Below are 22,169 nucleotides of genomic sequence, written 5' to 3'. Positions count from 1 at the left end.
CGATGATGGACTGGCTGGGTCTCCGGAGCTGAAGCGGCTGTGGAGACAGCGGCTCGGTTCGCTGACGCCCGCGCCGTGACGTCAGTCACCAGGGGTCAAGTAGCCGCATCGCCCCGCCCTCCCAGACACGTGATCACCGGTAGCCCCGCCCCATAGTGGCCCAGCCCCGCCGGCCCTTAGAGGCTGGCCGATCCCGCTCTTCCTAGCTTCCTTATCAGTTTCGTAACAATAAGCCCCGGCCTGAGGCTGGGTCCCCAGTCCTACTTCCTTCTGTTGACCCCAAGGCTGCCCCCACCCCGGACCCTTCACTTCTTCAGTGTTTATCTCAGTCTAAGGGTAGATCCCCTCAGTCCCCTTGCTGCCTCCCTGTCTGAAGCCCCTCTGGTTACTTCTGCTTCCTTGATTTTGACTCCTCTCCCAGGACTGGGCCCCAGTCATGTTTCCCCAGGCCACGAGACTGGGCCTGAGTCCCCTCTGCCTCCTCCTCCTTCTTGGCCTGAAGGTAGGGGCCCTGTGCCTCTGCTTCCGCCACTTCAACCCTCACCCCAGGCCGGACCCGTCTCCCATTTCCCTCACGTTGACCCCCAAGGGTTGGAGTCCTGGTGTCAGTACTAGCTCAGTGTGTGGCCTTGGGCAAGGTGATGTCACCTGCTCCCTTCAGTTCAGGAGCTTTGCAATTCCCTGATGATGGAAGTCACCTTTTATAGCCATCAGGAACAAAGCTAAACGTGCAGTCCCAAGCCTGTGTAGGAGAGCAGGGCAGCCCTGGGAGCCCACGCCCTGGCCTGACAACAGCTTTGAGAAGAAAAAACTAAAGATCTAGGCTCAGATTTCAACACAGTTTTATTGGGAGAGTTTGTTTTCTGTGAAATACACTAGAGGATGGGGAAAGGGACACATTCACTTTGCAAGATAAGGATTTCCCACCACTAATGGGAAGGAATAGGGGCGGGCAGGGCACGGGGATTTGGATCCATTTTCCCACCTCCTTCTGCTTTGTTCACAAGTCTTTTCTCTCTCAGCCAGTACCAGTGGACACGAAGACAAGAAACAAAAACAAGATCAACCTCCAACGGGGCCACACCCAAGCCCTCTCCCTTCCCAAGCTGCGCCAGGGTTGCCAGGGTCAGGCGAGCCCGGCCAGGGTAGCTGTTCCACAGCCCTAGGGCACATCGCAAGGCTGCAGGGGACAGGGCTCCCGTCTCACACAGGGTGGGCCAAAGTTAATAAATTAGAATAAATTATGGGGGTGGACTAGGGAAGGGAATGTAACTTTGTGCTGGGAGGGCCCCTTCTTTCCAACACACTAGAGTTGGTGGGGGGAGGCAGGGGGCATCTCCAAAGGCCACTACAGTAGGGGGTAAGAGCAACGGGGGCAGAAGTCAGCTTTCCTCCATATTCTTCCCAAACAGAGCAGAAGAATTAGGGGTGGGGGGAAGATACACACACAAGGAGAGGAACCCCCTTTTCCCAGGATAAGGAAGGGCCAAGAAGGAGGATACTAACCAACCCGCCCCCCCCCCCCCCCCCCCCCCCCCCCCCCCGTCTCCCAAACCATCACTAAGGTTAAGGATTTGGTCAGTGAATCAATGAGGTGGGTGACAGGAATGTGGTAGGGGAAGCAGATGCTGGAAACGGGGACGCCCAGCCACACCCGTCTCCCCGGCCTTCAAGGAGAACAGACTCAGGTTGGGGGAGAGGGCACCAGGGGTTGGGCTAGGAGTCAGCCATCACTGGTCAGCTTCCCCAAAGACATCATTCTGTTTGCGCTTCATGTTCTCAAAGTCAAAGGCGGAGCCTGCCATGCGCTTGTAGATGTCTTTGATGTCATTGCAGGTTGTCTCAAAGTGTGTGGTGGCGTCGTAGGAGCAGGAACAGAACACCTGGAAACAGCCAGCACCCAGGGCCCAAGGTGAGCGGGACAGGGGCCCTGGGCCGGCAGCCAGGAGCCAGGGCTGGGACAGGCTGCTTACCTGGCTCTCAGAACCGTCATCGATGGGCTCATACAAGTCACTGATGGCCACAAACCTGAGGAGCAGATGGAGAAACTGAAACAGGTCTCAGGATCAGCTTTGCCCTCCCTGATGTCCACCCTCTGGCTCCCAGGCTCCCTTCCTCCCCCCAGCTCCAGCCCCAGCCCCCCAGCCCCTCACTTCTGGTCAATGGGCTCCAGCAGCTCCAGGGCCGGCTCAACCTCCTTTTCGGGATCTGTGGTCTCCACTGTGGTGCTGGCAATGGCAATGTACTTGCCCTGCGCGGCCACGTTGTGTGCATAGGAGATCATGCACACGTAGATGTCTGCCCACAAGAAGGCCTCCGTTAGCAGGGGCATGTGGGAGGCTCCTGGGGGCCAAGCTCAACTTGGGCCCTCCTGCCCCTGCCCAGCCCTGCAGAGCTGGCCACATCCCAGCAGCCACCCTTGTGGAGAGGAAGCGTCCCTTCCTAGGGCCTCAAGGCACAGGGACCGTGATGTGGATCCCTGCTCTTCCGTGGAAGGATTGGGCAGAGAGCCAGCCCATGGGCTGGTGGGGGAGGGTGGCAAGACAGGGCTACCCCGAAGAAGAGAACACACTGGAGGAAGTCGCATGGGGCTTGGCCTACCTGACTTCCTGTTGACCTGGTTCTGGGGGATGATGATTTGGCAGGAGTTGGCATCGTTGGTATTCTTGATCGGGTGGCTGAGGATGCAGATGATACGGATAACCTGGCCAGCCTTCCTCACGCGGTCGGGAACATAGCTGGGGTCACAGATCAGCTGCTTGCAGCGGGCCACCTGTGAAAGCACCAGAAAGCCTTGGCCCTAGGCGACCCCCCCTCGATGTCTGAGAGCCAGGACACCCAGGGAGGGCTGGCAGCTCTGGCAGGTGGGCCACTCCCCAGAGCTGTCACCATCACCCTGCCCACAGCATACATTCTCCTGCACCTTGGGAAGGTGGGCCCTCAACCACAGCTGTCTGCTGACAGCAGTGACTATCGTCTTCCTCTGGAGCCCCGGTCCCCAGGCTGAGGTGCCCAGCCGAGCTGCAGGAGCTCCAGCAGAGCTAGGGTGACCGGGAAGTGTGTCTCAAAGGACGGGCCAAGCTCCGCCCAGACCAGCGTGCCTGTGCAGCAGGAAGGCTCACCTCGCCCTCGGACTTCACACCCACCACCTTGCCATTCTCCATGATGATGTCGTCCACCGGTTTGTTCAGCATGTACGTCCCCCCGTAGATGGCACTCAATCTACAGTGGGGAGAGGGACCATGAGGGTGCCTCCTGGGAGACATGGGGACCAGCACTACTGCACGCCCTGACCCCAGCAGTACAGGGCATGGAGAAGGTGGCCTCAGGCAGGCAGAGCTCAGGAGACCCGGGGGCTCTTTCAAGCTCTGTCACTGCCAGGACCTCAAGACTGAACCTGGAGGGGTCCCTCCTCTCTAGACTTAATGCCAGAAATTTCCAGCAAAGGGCTAGTGTGAGGGTGGCTCCTCAGGGAAACATCCCAGGGAACAGAATGAATGGCTTTGGAGAATCTGACCGGAGGTTTCGAGGTTTCAAGGCCACAGGCCCAGTCCTCATGCCATCTGACTCCAGCCAGGAGCCAAGCAAGGCCCATCTGTGGTCCTTCATCTCTGCACTTCAGTGCCCCCACTGGGCTGCTATCACCCGAGGATGGCAAGAAGTAAACTAAGTCCACAGTGGGAAAGTAACAAAACACAGTGGAGATGCCCAAGAGGGCCCTTTCCATTGTTGGCCTCAGCCTTCTCCACTGCCAACTGACAGAAGCCATGCCCTCACCTTGCAAAGCCTTGGGGCAGCTCGCCAAGGCCATAGAGTGGGTACAGATATGGGCTCTTGCCATACCGAGCCAGGGACTCGCTGTACAACTTGATGCGGTTGATGGTCTCAAGACATGGCTCGTCCAGGTAGCTGGGGGAAATAGGGTCAGAAGAGGCTCGAAGAGCAGAAGGCCCAGTGCACCCCCACCCCAGCATCAGGCCAGCCCTCCCACCCTTGCGGGCCTGGGAAAGGCCATGGGTCAAACGCAGGCAAGGGACAGAAAAGGCGACAGGTGAGTGAGCCCAGAGCTGAGTACAGGAGGTAGGCAGAGTGACCCAAGGGAGCAGCAGGCAGGAGTGGGGAGGGCAGGGTGTGGGCCAGCTGAGGGGTTGTCTGCCATGCCAGTTTCCCCTCACTCATCAGTGCGGTAGAGCGCCAGCGCATGGCCAGTGAAGTCAATGACATCCTGGCCCAAGTCGAACTTCCGGTAGACATCACGCATGCTGGTGTTCTGGGGATCGACGCCCTCAAAGGTCTTGGGGTCGTTCTCATCAAAGTTTGCCACGAACACCAGGAACTTGCGGAAGCGCCGTTTCTCAAACATGCCCATCAGGTCTGCGAGGGCCACATGCAAAGTACCACTGAGGTGTGGGCCATGAACCTCTCCACCTGCCAGGCAGGCAGAGCAAGCAGGCGCCCTAATTCCCAGCAGAGTTCTCTTGCCAACCACTGTGTGATTTTCAATTAACCCCTCTGTGCTTCTTGGCCTGTTTCCTCAACTGTACCAAGAGTGAGTCTGGCTGGACAGCCTCTGAGGGCCCTCCGGGCTCTGACACTTGGGGATGTTTCACTGATCAGGTGAAGCCCCTGTCAAAAGCTGAAATCTGTCCAGAACAACATATTCCCTTCGCACTCGGACTCCTCTCCTGGCAACCAGTGGGTGCACACAGGGGGATGACAGAGCAAGGGGCTTTTGGTACTGCACAAGAAACATGACCTGCAGCAAGGGCCACCCCGCTCTTGATAGCTGTCCCCGCTTTCCACCCACCCCTGATTCCCTGGTTCACAGGACCCACACTCACTGGAAGCCAAGGCTTCAGTCTCGGTAGATGGTACTTTGTAAATCTTGCCCCCCTTGTAGACAAAGCTGCCCTCCACCACCTTGAAGTCCAGGTAGCGTGTCACCTCTGTATACAGTAGCATCTTCACGAGCTGCCCTGCAGAGTGGCGTGAGCAAGGCAACAAGGTCAGTGTGGCTCCCTTCACAAGCTTGAGCTGGTCTGTCTGCCCCTGGTCTGCAGTCTGACCCTTTTCTGTTCGTCCCAATCATCCCGCCCCCCACAATACCTCCTTCATCTCCCTCACCATTGGCCATGAGGAATTTAGGGATCAAGTCAACGTTCCAGTCTCGGCCCCGGCCCATTGTTTCAGGGGGCCCCTCCAGCAACTGAAAACGCTTATACAGCTGTGGGCAGGGGAGGGGGAAGAGAGAGAGACTGAGAGATGCATCTCAAGGAACTCCCTCCCGCCCCCGCCCCCCACCCAGAAAACCTGGGGAGCTGCTTCATTCAGCCCCCCATGCAAGAGGTTAATGAGGGACAGGCCCGGGCCGGAGCAGCCTACCTCCTCCAAGGGGGTGATGGAGGAGCTCTCGCCCCCATAGTAGGGGTTCCGGTCCATGTGCAGCACCTTCTTCCCGTTCACAGACATGATACCCGACAGGATACATTCCTGAGCGAGGGGCAATGTTCACTGCACTCCCATCTGCCCACATTCCCACCAGCAGCCCTGACCATGTTCCCCACTCCAACCCTGAGGGGAGAGTCAACCTGAAGGGCCTCTGCCTCAACACACAGCTCCTTGCATCTGTGGCTGGTCGCTTTGCCTAAAATTGGGGCGGGGGGGAGGCGCTTCATTTAACCACGGTTTCGTTTTATAACCTTGCTAGGCAAAAAGGTGAACAAGGAAGAGGGTATCCAGTAGGCACATGGATGGTCTTCAAGCAACCAAGATGCCAAGAAAATCACCTATAGACTTAGAAGCCCACAAAAAGGCAGATAAAACACAGGAATCGCCTAGCTGGACAAGCAAAGGACCCGAAAGGGAAGTAAAGAAAGGCTTAGCATGGTGCCAAAATCCGAGGCCCCACCCTGGGCCGCTTTCCTCAAAGAGAAGCCCCTGACCCAGAGCCATCCCAGCCACAGTAGGGGCTTCCACACCCAACTGTGGGAGAGGCGTCTCTCAGGGAGGCAGTCCAACAGGGTTCGGGGGAGGGTAAACACCCTCACCAGTCACTGTCACCAGCCCAAGGACAAAGGCTGCAAATACGTCTCAGCCCCGAGGTCTCCATGGGAAACCGGGGTGGGGTAGCAGGAATGTGGTCACGGTCCTCACCGCGGCTCCTTCTGGAACATTCCCTGGGTCCTCGGGCCCCCTGAGAACCTGGGGAGGCAGGATGAAAGCCCACCCTGCCGAGCCCCCCCCCAGCCCCGACCTGACCTGAGGTCCCTGTACCACGACATCCCCGCCAGAATCAGCGCAAAATGAGAGGGGATGTTAAGCTGGTCCTGGGTAGGGGCCGGGGGTCGGGCCCGGGGAATTGGTCAAGAGAGACATACAGAAAAGGGGCCGCTTCTTGGGAGACCGGCCATGACAGGGATGGAGGCCGCATCACGGGGGTTGGGCACGGGCTGTCTTTTCGGGGACCGAACAGCGCCGCGCCAGCACTGAGGGGAGGATGCGGCCGGGGGCTGCAGCATCCCAGGGATGAGGAGAGGCGGCGCCCTGGACGTTGGAAGCCGCACTTACGGTGAGTCCGGTCCCCAGTACGATCACGTCGTATTCCTCATCCATGGTCAGGCCTCGGTGTCAGCGCCCGTCGGCTCCTCCTCCTCCTCCGCCACAGCCGCCGCCGCCTCGGCCGCCGCCGCCGCCGCCGCAGCCGCCGCAGTGGACCAAAGATGGCGGCGCGCCGGCGCCTCTCGACCCCTCCGCCACGTCAAAGAGTCCCGGCCCCTCCCCTCCGCCGCCGCGCCGACCGGAGGCCCCTGCTGTCCCCGCTTGCCTCCCGGGGAGGGTTGCTGGGGCCCGGGCTCTAGCACTCGTGCCACTCGGCGGGCCGCGCCGCCTCGCCGAGGGCCTCGAAAAGAGGGCGGTGAGGCGGGGCGGGGCGGGGCGGGGCGGCCTGGCAGACGGTGCTGAGGCCCGCCAGGGATCCGTGCGCGAGAGCCGCGCGCGCCCCGCCTCGGGAAGCTTGGCGTGGCCCCGCCGGCTGGGCGCGCGCTGCTGCGGCAGCCTGAGGCGGGCCCCTGGGGACGTGGGGGCGACTATTGTCGTGGCCGTCTCCCCCGCCTCCCTCTCCCAGGTGCTGACGGCCCCCGCCCTCCCCTAGTCGCTGAGGCGGGGACGGGGACGGGGGGACCCAGTTTGCGAACGACCCTCTCGGCCTCCCCTGGGTCCCTGGAAAAGCAGCCCGCGGGACGGCCTCCATCTCTCCATCCTCGGGCCTCCTCTCTCGGCCGTCAGCCAAGCGCATCCTCCCTTCCTTGTGCCCAGCGCAGAAATGAGTGACAAGAGGCCCAAGCATGGCGACCCATCTTTATTTTATTCGGAAGGAAACCACGAGCACCCCGGGGCTCCTGCCGGGTTCTCCAGACAGGAACAGGCCCCAAACCCCGTGATCACACCCAGCCCACCTGCCATGGAGGTCCCTTCCTTCTTAGGCCAAAGGAATAAACCCCAGTGTACGGCTTATTGTTAGCACATCACCAAAAACTAAATCAATAACGCCAGCTAAGCGGGACAGACAAATAGTACTTCCACACTCCCCGCCCCCCCCCCCCAACTCAGGTAATGGAACAGCTCCCGGCTGCTACAAGGAACCCCACAGAGCCTGGGAAGGGAGGGCTGGCTACACAAAAGCACTATCAACAGCAAGAAGCGAAGGTGGAGAAATGAGAATAAATAAGGAGAAGTGGGGGTGGATTTTGTAGAACTAACAGCCCCTACCTTTATAATGATCAAGCCTAGGAAATCTACTATCTATGCAGAAATATATACACCTTGTGGAGAGAGATGTGGTAGGGAGTGGGCAGTCCAGGGAAGACACTCAGCAGCTTGAACAGGTAGCCTGACAAGCTTAAGGGGAGCCAGGGAGTCGTGCGATGGTGTAGAGGGAGACTTCCTGCCCAGTGGGCCTCTGATGGGGAGGTGACAACCTGGACCCCAGCCACGCCCTCAACCCCCGGCAGGTGTGGAATCACACGATCTGGGTCAAAGCAATAGTGGGGCCCTTGTGGTCATCGAAGCGGTCCATGGTCTTGAGGCTGAGGATCATGTGCAGGCCGTAGGTGAAGATGAACAGCATGAACAGGGAGGTGAGCAACCCCATCCAGATACCCGGGGAGAAGAAGCCTGCACAGTCGCTAGCATAGGAGAACTGCTCGCCTGTCACGTTGAAGGCCTGGATCTGAGGGACAGAAAGCACTGAGCGGCCCCACCCAGAGAGGCCCAGTAAGGGCTGGGGGTTCCCCAGCTGGTGGGAAGAGAGCACCAAGGGGACAGAACTCTAAGCTACATTCCCAGGCCCAAACCTGAAAGAACCCGGAGACCCTTCGCAGGCCTCTGCTGCTCCCCAAACCCTCCTCCAGCCAGGGCTCCCCCGCTCTCAGACAGTCCCTCCTCTCTTCCTACCTGGAAGTCCCGAAAAGTCATCTGCCAAAGAGAGGGCTGCGTGTCAGGCACAAGGAGGTTGCCATCCTTGTTTTCACTGCTGACATGCTCGCAGTGGAAGGAATAAATACTGGGCCCCGTGACCTGGGAGGCATTGAAATAGGCGACGGAGCCGTTGCTGTGGATTTCCAGGTTCTCCAAGGTAAACCAGTGCCGGGCAGACACCGGGTAGAAGCGGTTAGCCAGCGTGAACCTGGGGGGTTGTGCCGCAGGGGGGTCAGGCAGCTGGAGAGGCTGGAGCCACAGCAGCCCACCCGCACCTGCCTCTCAGACTCACTTGAATGTCACCATGGTCCCAAAGAGTGAGTCGTAGGTCAGCGCCAGCCTGTGGAGGAAGAGGAGTTTTCAGACTCTGGGATGGCCTTGAAAATACTTCTGAGCAAGGCCCTCAGGTCTCCTACTTGAGCTGCACCGGGTCCTCACACAGAGCCACCTGAAGAACCAGCATCCTCGACTGACATATAGGAGACCTGAGGCCTCATCCCTTTCCAAGTCAGGAACCAAGTAGCACACAGGTGCCCCATCTTGCGGAGGGCTCCTTCCTCTCAGTTCCCTGAACCCCCAGACTCCCTCTTGGGGTTGCTGAAGGTGCTCAGCTGGGCCGTGAGGCTGCCCAAGGGGGTGGCACCGGGATCCAGGGTGATTAGGAACCGTTAATAACCAAGGCCCCAGCTAAGGACGAGAAGGCGTGAGCAGGTAGAGCTCTGAGCAGCAGCCCCACCCCACACCACCACCTGCGTCCTCATGCTGAACACCCCCTAACACAGACCCAGGCAGGGGCACACACTTTGCCCTCACCTGGCAATGGACTCGTTCCAGGAGGAGCCAGTCAGGTTGAGGTCCTGGACCCCAAAGGTGCGGGAGGTCAGGTCCTCCCAATGCTCCCCGTATGCCACCGAGAAGTTTTGAGCCCAGAAGAGGATCCGGGGGGCAGTGTCATTGTAACTCACGGGGGCATTGATCGCAGGTGGTGCCACTGTTCTCTGCAACAGCTGGCGACCCAGCCCCCCAGTCACCATGGCTACATCGCGGGCCACCTGCAAACAAGAGCCCACAAAACGTTCTCTCAACAGCCCTGGGGGTGGGCCCTGAACCAGACAGCCTGCCCTTCCTCTCCCCACTGGGCACCATCTCCGGTCCCACCAGTGATGTTCATAGGCAAAAGCTTCCTCCGAGCAGCTTTCCCCTAAGCCTCTGTGACACTGCTAATCTTTGAAACTTTGGAACACTTGGACTTCATATCCGAAGACACCAGCCTATAAGGCTGATGGGACGAGATGGCCAGTAGTTGCCTGACTTCGTGGCTCATCCATGCCCCCCACCCCTACACCTGCCCAGAGGAGGAACCAGCCCCCCTCCAGGCTCCCCAACCACACCTCCTGGAGCCCTGGGCATGGGCACGTACCCTAGAAGGGCGGACCGCCGTGAGTCCCGCCGTGTAGGGGATGTCTTCTGACTTGAGTGTGCTCAGCACCTGCCCAATGACCTCATCTGAGGGGCCAGGGGGAGAACAGAGATGCAGGTCAGAGGCAGCCCCTCAGAGCCACTGTACCCAGCAGAAGCCGGGAGGGGCAAGCTGTGCCCTTCTATGCCTCCTCTGGGTGCCTTCTCTGGATGGCACTCTGTGAGATCACCTTGTGGAGGTGGGCACCCCTAGACGTCTCCACTGTGAAGCCCTTCCCACCCTAGCAACCGGCATGTCCCCGGGTGGGACACTGAGCCCCTCCAAGAGCCAGCTCCCATAAACCCCCAGTAGCGTTTTCCATTTCAGCAGCCACTTCTCATCCCACCCATTTATGGCCTCCCCTGGGATACCATGGCCCCAGTCACCGCCTCCCCCAGGTGGACAGAGAAAAGACAGACTGCTACCAAAAACACCAAATCCACCATGGCCAGTTTCTGGTGACCTTTCTGGGAGGAAGAACTGTCCTCTCTAGTGTAAGGGAGACAAGTTCTCGGAACTGGTGTTTTAAACAGTTCTGGAGTGTTAAACCCCCAGACCTTAGGGTGCAGGCTGCCTGGGTGGAAGCTGGCTCCAGGCTGTGCGGAGGAGGCCCCTGGGCATCCAACGCTTGGGCTGAGGCCTGGGGACCTTGCCCAGCTGCCAGGGGCTCGGAGAAGTAGCCAGGGCCCCTGGGAGCACCAAGGGGCTGAGGAACCCAGGCCAGCTCCGTATGGCCAAGGGCTGGATAAAAATGGAAACTGCACCTTCCCCGACCCTGCTCACCATTGCCCGTGAGGACTTCCTTCGGTGCCATCAGACCCGAGCTAGGGAAGAGACAGAAAGTTCGAGCCGCCCAAATCCTGATGGCTCTCTGCCACCCGTTGGGCTGCCTCCTGAAGCCCCTCCAGGCCCTGTCATTCCCTGGTATAGCCCCGCCACCTAGCACACTCGAGCTGGGCCTCCAAGAGCCACACTCACCACCACCAGTCCTCCCTCCCGGGACCTCTGCTCATCTCGCGGCCCTGCCTGGAATCCCCTGCGCCTTCTCCCCCAGCTCCGGAGTCCCAATCACTTCCCTGCCACCTTTCCATGAACAGTCCCCGCTAGGCAGGCTGGTTCCCCACTAGCGAGGCCCACGCCTGGCTCATCTCAGGAGGCACTAGAGGCCTACCTCAATGTTGGGCACTGACTCCCAAGTCCCAACCCGGCTGGAGGGCCTTCCTGCCTCTTCTGTCCAGACAGACGCCCTCTGGGAAGGCCTCAGGGTGCTAAGTGGAGGATGGCTCGCCTGGACAGAGCTGTGCCCCCAGAGCTTGGGCCCTGAGGCTAGAGGCCCAGCCATACCTGGCTGTGTAGGGTAGGCGAATGAGCAGCAAGGCTGGGATGCTGGCGTTGAGCTTCAGTTCCCGGAGAGTGGCCAAGTCCACATGCAGGGGGCTGGCCCCGAGCTTTTCCTGCAGGTAAGTGGTCAGAGTGCTGATCGCGTACCAGTCAACGGCAGGAAGCACCAGAGAGGAGGGGGCCAGGTCCAGGGCATTCTGGGGACAGGTGAGAAATGGGCAGATGAGTTAGCAAGGGGCCACGGGACCAGGGCCAGCCACCCAGACCTTGGTGGCAAGGCACACCTACGCCGGGTCTCACTCCAGGTAAGAAACAAAACACGCCACACCCCTGGACCTGACACTCAACCTTTCCCTGTCGAGCCAAAGTCTCTGGTTCCTGAGGGGACAGTTCCTATTATGCTGGTGGAGGGGGGCACAGAGTGGCCTCCAGGGTCACCGGCTGAGCGTGGACTCTTACCTCCAGGTTAGAAAAGGCGCTGTCTTGCTTGTTTCCAAACACACCACCATATGCTGTGAAGTCCTCAATGCTCAGCTAGTAGAAGGGAGGGAAACAGCCTCAGAAGGTTGGACAGAAGTGGGGCCAGGGCAGGGGGAAGACACTGGCCCTGGGCATTTTTGCAGGGCCAGCAACATCTCATTTAGAGGCAGGTTTGATCTGGGGCATGAGGGTGTGTTTTAGGGGCAGGGGCGTGGAAGGTTCTCTTTCTTTACGCCAGTAACACTCCCAGCAGGGCGAGAAGACAAGGAAGGCGGTCATGGGGTTGAGAGAAAATGTGTGGGGCAGCTGGCTCGTGATAACCTCAGGAGTAAGAGTCAGCAGCCTGCCTGGAGATAAGAGGAACTGCGACAAAAGAGGGAAGCTGCGGGGAGGGGGCTGGGGGCAGCCAAGAACACTGACTGCATGCCCCCGGGGCGGAAGGCCCAGAAAAAGAGAACCTACATGCCAGCTGCAACAGCTGGAGCTGCCTCTGTCCAGTCTGCACAGGACCCTTTGCAAAGGAGGGTGAGAAGTCCCCCCTCCCTGCCCCGGTTTTGGTGGAAGGGGACAGAGGTGAAGATCTCAGAACACACTGGACCGACCACTGAAGGCTTCTGAGCACTCTGGACCACAATCACCCTGACCCCCATCCTTCTAATCTCCACAACCTAGGGATGTCCTTCAACTTCCGCTCTCTGCCCCAACTCCCAGCTTCCTCTGGCTTTTCCCAGGGAGGCCCAGAGGTGATCTTAATCAGCTTCCCTGATGTCATCGTGTTTAGTATACACACCTGCCCAGCCTCCTTGCCCTTCTGGGCAGGAATCCTGAGCCTCTCTGGCGCCGAGGCTATCATTCCGAAAGCCTGTGTACACTCCCTGCTCGAAATCACCCAAGGCTTCCTGCCACATTTTAGAACTGCGACCAACCCCTTTCCCCCTCATCTCCAGGCTCCTCAACTGACCATCTCCTACGCCTTTCTCTCACTCACTGTACTCCAGCCACACCAGCTCTTCCACAGGTTCACCAGGAGTACTCCTCGCCCAGCCCTTTGCACCTGCTGTTACCTCTGCCAGGAATGCATACCTTCCTCCCCCAGCCACATGGCTCCATCTCTACCTCCGCTTAGATCTCTGCTTCAATACCACCTCCTCAGTGAGCGCTTGCCTACTCCATCTTTATCTTACACAGCATTGCCAGTCATTCTGTTCTCTGAGTCTGCTTCCTTCTTGTCTAAGGACTACAGTGCTGACCTTATGTCATACCAACTTAGCATTTACGTAAACCTCTCACCCTCGCAAGACTGTTAGCTTCTTTGGAGTAGGGGCTTGGGTGATTCTGCTTATTTCTATGTCCCCAGCACTTAATCAATACCTGGCACAGAGTAGGTAGTCTGTATTTGACAAACGAATGAATACCATCAGATGGGGGTGGGGGGGTACCAGCCAGATGTTTTACATGGACTATCAGAATTGCTCCTCGCCCTCTGATGTCAGTGGTATCTTTTTACAGATGTGGAAACTGGCATTTGCAGAGTATTTCACATGTCCAGTAAGCAGTAGAACTAGAACTGAGTTCCAGTCTGACTATGTTATTCACCACCTCTTGGAAGGACTACAGGCCAGCACAGCTACCACCCCCTGCCCACAGAGCAAGATCACAAAGGGAATGAGCCAAACGGGCCACCAATGAGGAACAGACAAGCAGAAGCTCAATAATCTCGCAAACACTAATCCTACACTGCCCTAGAATCTTCTTGTGGTCTGCATACCTGCTTTAGGGGCAGAAATGCCCAGATGGAAGGGTAAACAGTGTGCTGGGTATAAGCACAAAATCACAGTGGGGGAGGGGTGTCCAACACACTCAAGCTGGAATAACCTGGGGCTTGCAAGCCATGAACTTCAGCTGATCCTACAACCCTTAGCTCCTTAGGCAGTAAAACCAAGATAATGACATCAGTTCAGCTAGTATGAATGAAACACTCAGTAAGCAATCTATCATTCTTCCATTCTCTGTCTTACAATCATTACAGTCAGAATCACAACTCTGCCACCCATTAGCTATGTGACCTTGGGCAAGTCACTTGCCATCCTTGGGCTTCTCATCTGTAAACAGGGTTCATCATCCCTTCCATGTAGTAAGTCAGGCAAGAGTTTGGCACTCAATCAGCATCTGGCCTCTGACCCCTTATTTCCCCCAATCAAGTGGGTGCCATTTCTGGGCCCTCACCATTCCCGTGCTTGGCAGAGTGGCTCAGTGGAAGCGTGTTGTGCCCATAACCCAGAGGTAGATGGATGGAAACCATCCTTTGCTAGCTGTTCAGCTTCCCAGGTGGCGCTAGTGTTTAAAAAAAAAAACAACAACCCCGCCAGCCAGTGCAGGAGACATAGAGAGATGTGGGTTCGATCCCTGGGTGGGGAAGATCCTTTGGAGGAGGGCATGACAGCCCACTCCACTGTTCTTGACTAGGGGCATCCCTGGTGGCTCAGACTGTAAAGAATCTGCCTGCCAATGCAGGAGACCCAGGATTGATTCCTGGGTTGGGAAGATCCCCTGGAGGAGGGCATGGCAACCCACTCTCCAGTATTCTTGCCTAGAGAATCCCATGGACAGAGGAGCCTGGTGGGCTATTAGCCCATAGAGTCGCAAAGAGTAGGACACGACTGAAGTGACTTAGCAGGCACGCACCATTCCCTCTGAACGTTCTTCCGCAGGCCTTCCCAAGGAAGGAACCACACCTCCCTGCAGTTTGGACAAGGTCACTGCAGCTTCCCTCGGGGAATGGGCCTCAGTGTCCTGGGGCAGAGGGGGCTGTCTCCTGAATGAGGAAGGGAGAGAGGGTTGGGGGAGGCGCACCTTGTCCTGCAGGAACAGCAGCACATTTCGGGGTCCCAGCTCCAGGGCGGGGTCTAAGTAGGTGGAGAGCTGCATGTCGCTGGTGATATGGCCCTCGTGGGTGTCGGCCGCAGGAGTCCACAGGCCTCTGGCAGGGAATAGAGAGGTGCTTTCAAGCGGGGGCTTGAGATCCGAAGCCCGTGGGCTCCCAGCTTGATGCCTGGGGCCCAGAGCCAGCGCCCTTGCTACAGGCCACCGAACAAGGGACAGCCCCCCTGGGCCTCGCCGCCCCCCGCCAAGGACAGCCCCCGAGTCGAGCGAGGGCACCTCAACCGCCGCGGCGCGCAGCGCAGCCCGCCCCGCTCACCGGTCACTCGACCACAGCACCAGCGGCACCTGCTGCTCCGACGCCGCCGCCGCCGCCGCCATCAGCATCAGCGGCAGCCATGGCATCCGGCAGAGCGCTGGGGCCCGCCGCGTCCCCGCTCGCACCCGAGCCGCCGCTGTCGCCGCCATCATAACCTCTCGGCCTCCACTGCCAGGACCCACCGCGGCCGCCGCGGATCAGGTGACCGTCGCCCCCGCCCGAAGTCCGCCTTGAGCTGCCATTGGTCTGGGCGCAAGACGGCTCTCCAGGCTCTCAGACGATTGAACGATGTGGCTGTCACTCACAGCCGCTCCTTTTCGCTGGTTGGCTGTACGGGTCTCCGGGCGCGCACGCTCCAAATAGTTAAGGGGCGGGGCAGCGCTCCTCTGGTTCCCACAGACCGCCTGCCAATCTGCGGATGCAGGCGGTTGCGACCCAGCATGAGGTACTGGGCGGGGTGGGACTCTGCCAGTCCCCGCACTCACGGCTTACCGTCTCCCTGTTTTAAAACTTCAGCATCAGGGTCTTTTCCAATGAGTCAGTTATTTGGCCACCTGATGCGAAGAACTGATTCCTTTGGAAAAGACCCTGATGCTGGGAAAGATTGAAGGCGGGAGGAGAAGGGGACGACAGAGGATGAGATGGTTGGATGGCATCACCGACTCGATGGACATGAATTTGAGTAAACTCCGAGAGTTGGTGATGGACAGGGAGGCCTGGCGTGCTGCAGTCCATGGGGTCGCAAAGAGTCGGACCTGACTGAGCGACTGAACTGAATGCTTAGAATAGCAAGAGTGCTTTCTTTTTCCCGCAGTTGGACCCTCCGTTATACAGGTAAGGAGAGAACAGGACGCCCAGGAGAGCGTCCAGAGAAACACCAGCACTTACTAGGGGCAGGGAGGATGATCCAGAAGAAAAATCGGAGAGTAGCATCAAGGAGGAGGGGAAAAACCCTGGGAAGTTTCAAGGACGCCATGAATAACAAAGTCAGTCTCGACTGCTGCCAGGAAGCAGGTAAGATGAGGACAGAAAACTTGCTTGTACTTCGCAACACCAGTTTGGTAAGAGCGATGTCATTGTGAGGAAGTGGAGACACAGCGTCGATTGTTCCTTTCTCAAAGTTTGCCTTCAAGAGAGGAGAGAGAAAGCTAGAGCCAGAAGATGTGAGACATCACCTCAAATGAATTGGGAGACTTTCATCTTTCTCTGTGCCTCTTTTTTTTCTCTTAATATATATATTTTGTGTGTGCTTACAAAAGCAGATACAAAACACTTACAGTGTTTCAGGTGCACAGCTCCCTGATTCTTATACACATATGTTACTTTTATAATAGACACAACTATTATTGTTAGGTTATTTTCCATTATAGATATTTCAGATAATTTTCCATTATTGGTATTCCATTAGAGATATTGACAAACTACTGACTATAGTTACCTATGGTATACAGTAAACCTTTGTTGCTTGTTGCACATCTATTTTTTTAATTAGAATCTAGAAATCAAAAAAAGAAGAAATCTAGCAATCTATTCATACTAAGTCAAAAAAGTGGAATCATAATGTCATGTTTTTTAGCTATATGCCTCTTTTTTTGCCATAACATGCAGCAGGTGGCATATTAGTTCCCCAACCAGGGATCAAACCCAAGTCCCCTGCATTGGAAGCATGGAGTCTTAACCGCTGGACCACTGAGGAAGTCCCTGTCTGTGCCATTTTTCATTTCTCATATTAACGACCATTGGAATCTAGTGGGTGAGTAAATGGGTGCTGTTTGTTGGTTTTTTTTTAACATTGATACATGTACTGGGTTGAAGAGTATCCCCCTAACATTCATGCCTATCCAGAACTTGTAAATGTCACTTCATTTGGAAATTAGATCTTTGCAGATGTGATCCAAATAAGGTCATGCTGGAGTAGGGCGGGCCCTAAATCCAATGACTAGTATCCTCCTAAGAAGAGAGAAGTTTAGACACAGACACACAGTGAAGGCCAATCGATGGTAGAGACAGAGTTTTGCAGCCACAAACTGAGGAGCTCCTGGAACCACCAGAAACTGAGAGAAACAAGGAGAGATTCTTCCTTAGAGCTTTCAGAGGGAACACAGCCCTGTTGACACCTTTACTTTGGACTTCTAGCCTCCAGAACTGGGAGAGAATAAATTTCTGTTGGTTGAAGCCTGCCCGTTTGTGGTAATCTCTCTTTTTTTTTTTTGGTAATCTCTTATAGCAGCCCTGGGAGACTAAAACACTAGATGTTTGCAATTTTTCACAATAAAAAATATGGGGAGATGAAAGTTTGATCATGCCCATTGCCAACAAGGATGTTGGGAAATAGTCTCAACTACACGGTGGTGAAAATATCAATTAGTCGAACTGTTTTTCTTTTTTTTTTCTCTTTTCTTTTTTGTTTTTCTTTTCTTTTTTTTTTCTTTTGTTATGTCGAACTGTTTTTAGAGGATAATTTGGTAGCATCTAACAAACTGAAACCTGCATGACCTTTAACTAAGTGATTTCCCTCTTAGGGATCCATTCAATAGAATTGGACTTCCCTGGTGGCTCAGATGGTGAAGAGTCTGCCCACAGTGCGGGAGACCTGCGTTCAATCCCTGGGTCGGGAAGATCCCCTGGAGAAGGAAATGGCAACCCACTCCAGTGTGTGTTCTTGCCTGGAAAATCCCATGGACAAAGGAGCCTTGCAGGCTACAGTCCATGGGATCACAAAGAGTCAGACATGACTGAGTGACTTCACTTTCACTTTCAATAGAAATACTCAGCCAACCGCACACAAGGAGAGCTTTTGCAGCACTGTTTGTGGTTACAAAGATGTGGGTACTTGGGGCTGGACATCGGGACACTGTCCAGCCACTGCTGCTGCCATCCCTGCCCCTCAAGTACCATCTCCTTGGCATAATTCAATCTATGTGACTCCCCCCACCCCAGCCCCACAGAGCTGACAGACCACTGATCACCTCTACTCATCAACTGCTTAGGAGATTGTAATCATGGTTGTCACAAGTGTGGCTTCAACTACGACAGTGGCAGTTGAACTGAAGAAAGGAGGTGGGCTTGCCATTGTTGAGGAAGACAGAGACTGGAGGTGGCTCTTGGATCTGTCTGAGTTGGGGACTGGGAGACAAGGTCAGTTGAGGATAGTTAAGTTTGGGTTGTTTGTGGGGCCCCTTAGTGGTAACGTCTGAGTCAGCTGCAGGGAGAGCTTTGTGCTGGAGCTTGCTGTGTCCCCAGAAGCTGGGGAGAGGTTGGAAAGCTTAGGGCCGTGATCTGAGTTGTGTTTAAAAGGGCTAATCTGGCTATGGGAGCAGAACGGATGAGGTGGGGAGAGTGGCAGCAGAGACCAGCAAGAGGCTGCTGCCCTTGTCGACAGGAGGAAGGTGATGGGGCTGGACCAGTTGATGGAGAGGCAGAGGAAAAATCCAGAGAGACTGCAGAGGCCGCTGCCTCAGCATTAATGTGGGGCTGATGTTCAAGCAGGTGGCATGGTGGCAGGGGCCCTGGGAGCATCTGAAGTGAGAGATTAGAGCCAGGGTAGCCAGCGGATGGGGAAGGGAGAGACCAGAGTCCACGTGCTCGAGTCCTCCCCCCTCCTTGCTCTCGCTGTCTGCCCGGGGGCTCAATTGCATCCCCCTGGTCTGTCAATCCTGCTCAGCCTGGTGCCCCAAGGGAAAAAAAAGCAGGGACGCCCTCCCCCCAACAGGGCATCACAGCATCACTGAAGTCCAAGTTTCAAGGGAAAGATTTTCTCCAAGGTGTGACCTTGCTGGCCAGCAGTCTCCTGCTCCCTGTCATTACAGAGGCCCACAGATGCGTTTCTTCTTTGCTCAGTTCCCACAGGTCCCTGGAGTGGTAATCCTCTGGAAGCAGTGGCTACGGGCCGGGCACTGAGCCAGACTTAGACTCTGCCCTTCAAGTTCCCAATCTGATCTGTAGGAGACGTGACATCAGGGGTCCCAGCCCAGGGTGATGGATGTTCAAAAGGGAGACACACAGGGCTGGGAGGGAGGTGCACAGAGGGGCGCCCACCTGAGTCTGCCTTGACCACAAGGTGACATCTAAGCTGAGTCCTTCAATAAATATTGACAGAACCCATGAGTACCTTCTGTCTGTGGCTTCCTTTTTGGGAGTGAAAGCATTTATTCATGAAAACCCACCTGGGCCCTCACCATCCCTGTGTCTTCTTTTAATACAATATTGGACACATCCCAAAATCAGTGTAATATCTGTGTGCTGTGTAGATTACCTATGTTGCATAGACACACATCACCTTTACGTTACACACATCACATTTTTGCATGTGAAATAGACAATAAAAGGAGCCCCCTTCACCCATCCAAGACTTCACAGAGTGCTGCCAGGTCCTGGGCAAGAATCTTTCTCCCCGAATCCCTTTCTCCTGCCCCTCTCTTCCCCCAGGAAGTAATTGCTAGCCTAAATTTGCTGTTTATCATTCCTCTTTCTCTTAGAGGTTGACCACTTCAGGATGCCCCCCTAAACAGTCTTGTGCTCAGTCTGCTGATACTTGAGCTTGACGAAATGGCATCATCCTGCTCGTAGACCCACACAGGGGACATGGGGAGCATTGGAGCATCCTCATGGAGTAAAACTAACGCCTGCTTTTCCTCTTCCTTTGGCAGATGCTGGTGCTTCTTACTGTCCCTTGGTTTGCCAGGAGGCACTTAATGACCTACAGACGCAAGATGTCTCTGGGGCCATGGTCAACGGCCCTCTTGTTCACAATGATTCCGTCACCTTCCCTTTAGGAGCACCCTTCCTTGCCCATTGCCGGCCAGGAGACACACTGCAAGAGGCAGAGTCCAGGTATCAGGAAACCCACAGGCCCCCTGTGGGAATCTTTCAGCACCCTCACCGCAAGTGACTCAGCAATGGAACGTTGCTTGCAAAACCCTGAGCTCCATGCTGTGCCTGCTGTGAGAGAGGTGAAGGGGGTCACCGCCTCACCCCTGCAGCCCACGTCACCTGGAGTGCTCCCCAAAGTGGAGTCCACACCCTGAGCCCGCTCACCCAGGCATCACACAGCCCTACCAGGCTTGCCTTCCCCACACACTCCTTGTGTGACTGATAAAGAAAAGTTGCGAAATCCAGATGTCCAGCAGAGTGACTTAGCAAAGCAAACTTTGCCTTGGCATCGCCCAAGTCAAGAATTGAAATGTCTACATCCTCATCCCCTTCCCATCATTTCCTTCTCCCTTCCACCAGTGAGCACTCACCTGATTTTTGGGGTCATCTCTTGGCTTTTTATAACTTTACCAATTGTATCAGCCCATTTGGGGTGCTGGGACAAAGTGTCACAGATGGTAGCACTTACAAACAGCAGAAGTTTATTGCTCACCGAGGCTTGCCATCAGAGATCAAGGTACCATCAGCATGGGGGAGGGTCTTCTTCCCAGGCTGCAGACTTCTCATTGTATCCTCACTGGGTAGGAGGACTGAAGAAACTGGATGAGGACACTTTGATGAGGACACTCATCCCATCTTGAGGACTTCACCCTGATGAGCTCATGACCTGAGCACCTCTCCCAGGCCCCACCTCCTAATAAATACCATTAGGGCATTAGGTTTCAATATATGAGTTTGGACAAACATCCTGACCATTGAACCAGATAAGCAGGCATCTCTCAATACAATGGTTTTGTTTTGTCTGCTTTGGAACTTTGTATAAATGCAATTATTCAGTATTATATTTGTGTCTAGATTCTGTGCTCAAAATTGGGAGGTTAATGTGAGTCATTGCATAATAGCCACATGACTGCTGTTCCTCTGGACAGATATTCTGCCAGTCATTGAGCCCTTCTGTTGAGGGATATTTGAGTGTTTTCCCACTTTAGCTAGCACAGCTAGTGGTGCTGCAAACATATAGTTGCCTAGTGGCACACATGTGTGTGTATTTCCATAGGTGTATATGTGTGTGTGTGTGTGTGTGTGTGTGTGTGTGTGTGTGTATCCCAGGTCATAGAGTATATACACTGGGTTGAATGGGCTTCCCAGGTGGTGCTAGTGGTAAAGATCCCACCTGCCAATGCAGGAGACGTAAGAGACACAAGTTCAATCCCTGGGTCCGGAAGATCCCCTGGAAAAAGAAATGGCAACCCACTCCAGTTTTCTTGCCTGGAGAATCCCATGAACAGACGAAGCCTGGAGGGCTACAATCCATAGGGTTGCAAAGAGTCTGATGCGACTGAAGCAACTTAGCATATACTGGGTTGAATAGTGTCCCCCCAAATTCATGTCCAGGCTTCCGTGATGGCTCAAACAGTAAAGAATCTGCCTGCAGTGTGGGAGACCCGGGTTCAATCCCTGGGTTGGGAAGATGCCCTGCAGAAGGGAATGGCAACCCACTCCAGTATTCTGGACTAGAAAATTCCATGGACGGAGGAGCCTGGCGGTCTATAGTCCATGGGGTTGCAAAGAGTTGGACATGACTGAGCAACTAACACTTCAGTTTATTGTGCTTTGTTAATGCAATTACAGGAAGTTCTTACAGTATATACATTTGCAGCTCTGCCATTGTGTTTCCTCTTCAATGAGATGCCTGCTCACATCAATCTTCCCATTTTTCTATGGATTGCTTATCTTTATCTTAGTGATTTATCCATGGGATCCTCCATGGATAAATAGTGGATGAAGTGAAGTGAAAGGCACTCAGTCATGTCCGACTCTTGGTGACCACTTGGACTATACAGTCCATGGAATTCTCCAGGCCAGAATACTGGAGTGGGTAAATAGTGATTTATTCGTGAGATTCTCCAGACCAGGATACTAGAGTGGATAACCTTTCCCTTCTCCAGCGGCTCTTCCCAACCCAGGGATCAAACCCAAGTCTCCTGCATTGCAGATGGATTCTTTACCACTGAGCCACCAAGGAAGCCCCTCTTTGCACTTTCTTCATGATGTCTTCTGATGAACAGACTGTCTTAATTTTACTGTAATAAAATGTACCATTTTCTTGATGGTTCATGTTTTTTTTGTGTGTGCTTAGTTACTCAGTCATGTCCGACTCTTTGTGACCCCATGGACTGTAGCCTGTGAGGCTCCTCTGTCCATAGCATATTTCCGGCAAGAATACTGGACTGGGTTGCCGTTTCCTCCTCTAGGGGATCTTCCCAACCCAGGGATCAAACCTGCATCTCCTGCATCTCTTGCATTGCAGGCAGATTCTTTACCACTGAGCCACCAGGGAAT

General features: G+C 55.4%; 2 protein-coding genes and 1 long non-coding RNA gene across 4 annotated transcripts; 1 reads left to right on the top strand and 2 right to left on the bottom strand.

The window, feature by feature from the left end:
* Positions 1-825: 825 nt before the first annotated feature.
* Positions 826-6,882, bottom strand: GDI1 (GDP dissociation inhibitor 1). The gene is made up of 11 exons (XM_043458327.1): positions 6,568-6,882; positions 5,383-5,490; positions 5,125-5,224; positions 4,842-4,976; positions 4,176-4,374; positions 3,778-3,909; positions 3,123-3,222; positions 2,602-2,773; positions 2,154-2,298; positions 1,974-2,028; positions 826-1,883 (listed from the first exon to the last, which is right to left on the bottom strand). Exons 1-11 carry the CDS (start codon positions 6,610-6,612, stop codon positions 1,731-1,733), a joined length of 1,344 nt encoding a protein of 447 aa, XP_043314262.1. The 5' UTR covers positions 6,613-6,882; the 3' UTR covers positions 826-1,730.
* Positions 6,883-7,342: 460 nt separating this feature from the next.
* ATP6AP1 (ATPase H+ transporting accessory protein 1) lies at positions 7,343-15,162 on the bottom strand. 2 transcript variants are annotated; one of them, XM_043458324.1, is made up of 10 exons: positions 14,955-15,162; positions 14,609-14,735; positions 11,735-11,809; positions 11,279-11,472; positions 10,718-10,758; positions 9,896-9,981; positions 9,289-9,527; positions 8,768-8,815; positions 8,452-8,683; positions 7,343-8,227 (listed from the first exon to the last, which is right to left on the bottom strand). In XM_043458324.1, the coding sequence occupies exons 1-10, from the start codon at positions 15,104-15,106 to the stop codon at positions 8,018-8,020; spliced, it is 1,404 nt and encodes a 467-aa protein (XP_043314259.1). In that variant the 5' UTR covers positions 15,107-15,162; the 3' UTR covers positions 7,343-8,017. The 2 variants fall into 2 exon arrangements, with proteins under 2 accessions (XP_043314259.1, XP_043314261.1); XM_043458326.1 differs by lacking the exon at positions 11,735-11,809.
* A 142-nt stretch (positions 15,163-15,304) lies between these two features.
* On the top strand, positions 15,305-20,670 carry LOC122435836. Its single transcript, XR_006267711.1, has 4 exons — positions 15,305-15,399; positions 15,769-15,968; positions 16,563-16,707; positions 19,604-20,670. It is a non-coding gene; the product is annotated as an uncharacterized LOC122435836 (long non-coding RNA).
* The last annotated feature ends 1,499 nt before the right edge of the window (positions 20,671-22,169 follow it).

This window comes from Cervus canadensis, chromosome X, assembly GCF_019320065.1.
Source record: "Cervus canadensis isolate Bull #8, Minnesota chromosome X, ASM1932006v1, whole genome shotgun sequence".
NCBI lineage: Eukaryota > Metazoa > Chordata > Mammalia > Artiodactyla > Cervidae > Cervus > Cervus canadensis.
The sequence above is the reverse complement of the archived record's forward strand: the minus strand, read 5'-3'. Positions and strand labels throughout refer to the sequence as shown.

What these genes read in the sequence shown, in the direction of transcription:
- GDI1 (XM_043458327.1), bottom strand. Translation starts at nt 6,612, where the DNA reads ATGGATGAGGAATACGACGTGATCGTACTGGGGACCGGACTCACC. An exon ending in TAAATTCCTCATGGCCAATG is followed by an intron (nt 4,977 to 5,124) that starts GTGAGGGAGATG and finishes GCCACTCTGCAG; the next exon opens with GGCAGCTCGTGAAGATGCTA. An exon ending in GTGTGAAGTCCGAGGGCGAG is followed by an intron (nt 2,774 to 3,122) that starts GTGAGCCTTCCT and finishes GTGCTTTCACAG; the next exon opens with GTGGCCCGCTGCAAGCAGCT.
- ATP6AP1 (XM_043458324.1), bottom strand. Translation starts at nt 15,106, where the DNA reads ATGATGGCGGCGACAGCGGCGGCTCGGGTGCGAGCGGGGACGCGGCGG. An exon ending in CGCCTACCCTACACAGCCAG is followed by an intron (nt 10,759 to 11,278) that starts GTATGGCTGGGC and finishes TCTCTTCCCTAG; the next exon opens with CTCGGGTCTGATGGCACCGA. An exon ending in TGGAACGAGTCCATTGCCAG is followed by an intron (nt 8,816 to 9,288) that starts GTGAGGGCAAAG and finishes CTTCCTCCACAG; the next exon opens with GCTGGCGCTGACCTACGACT.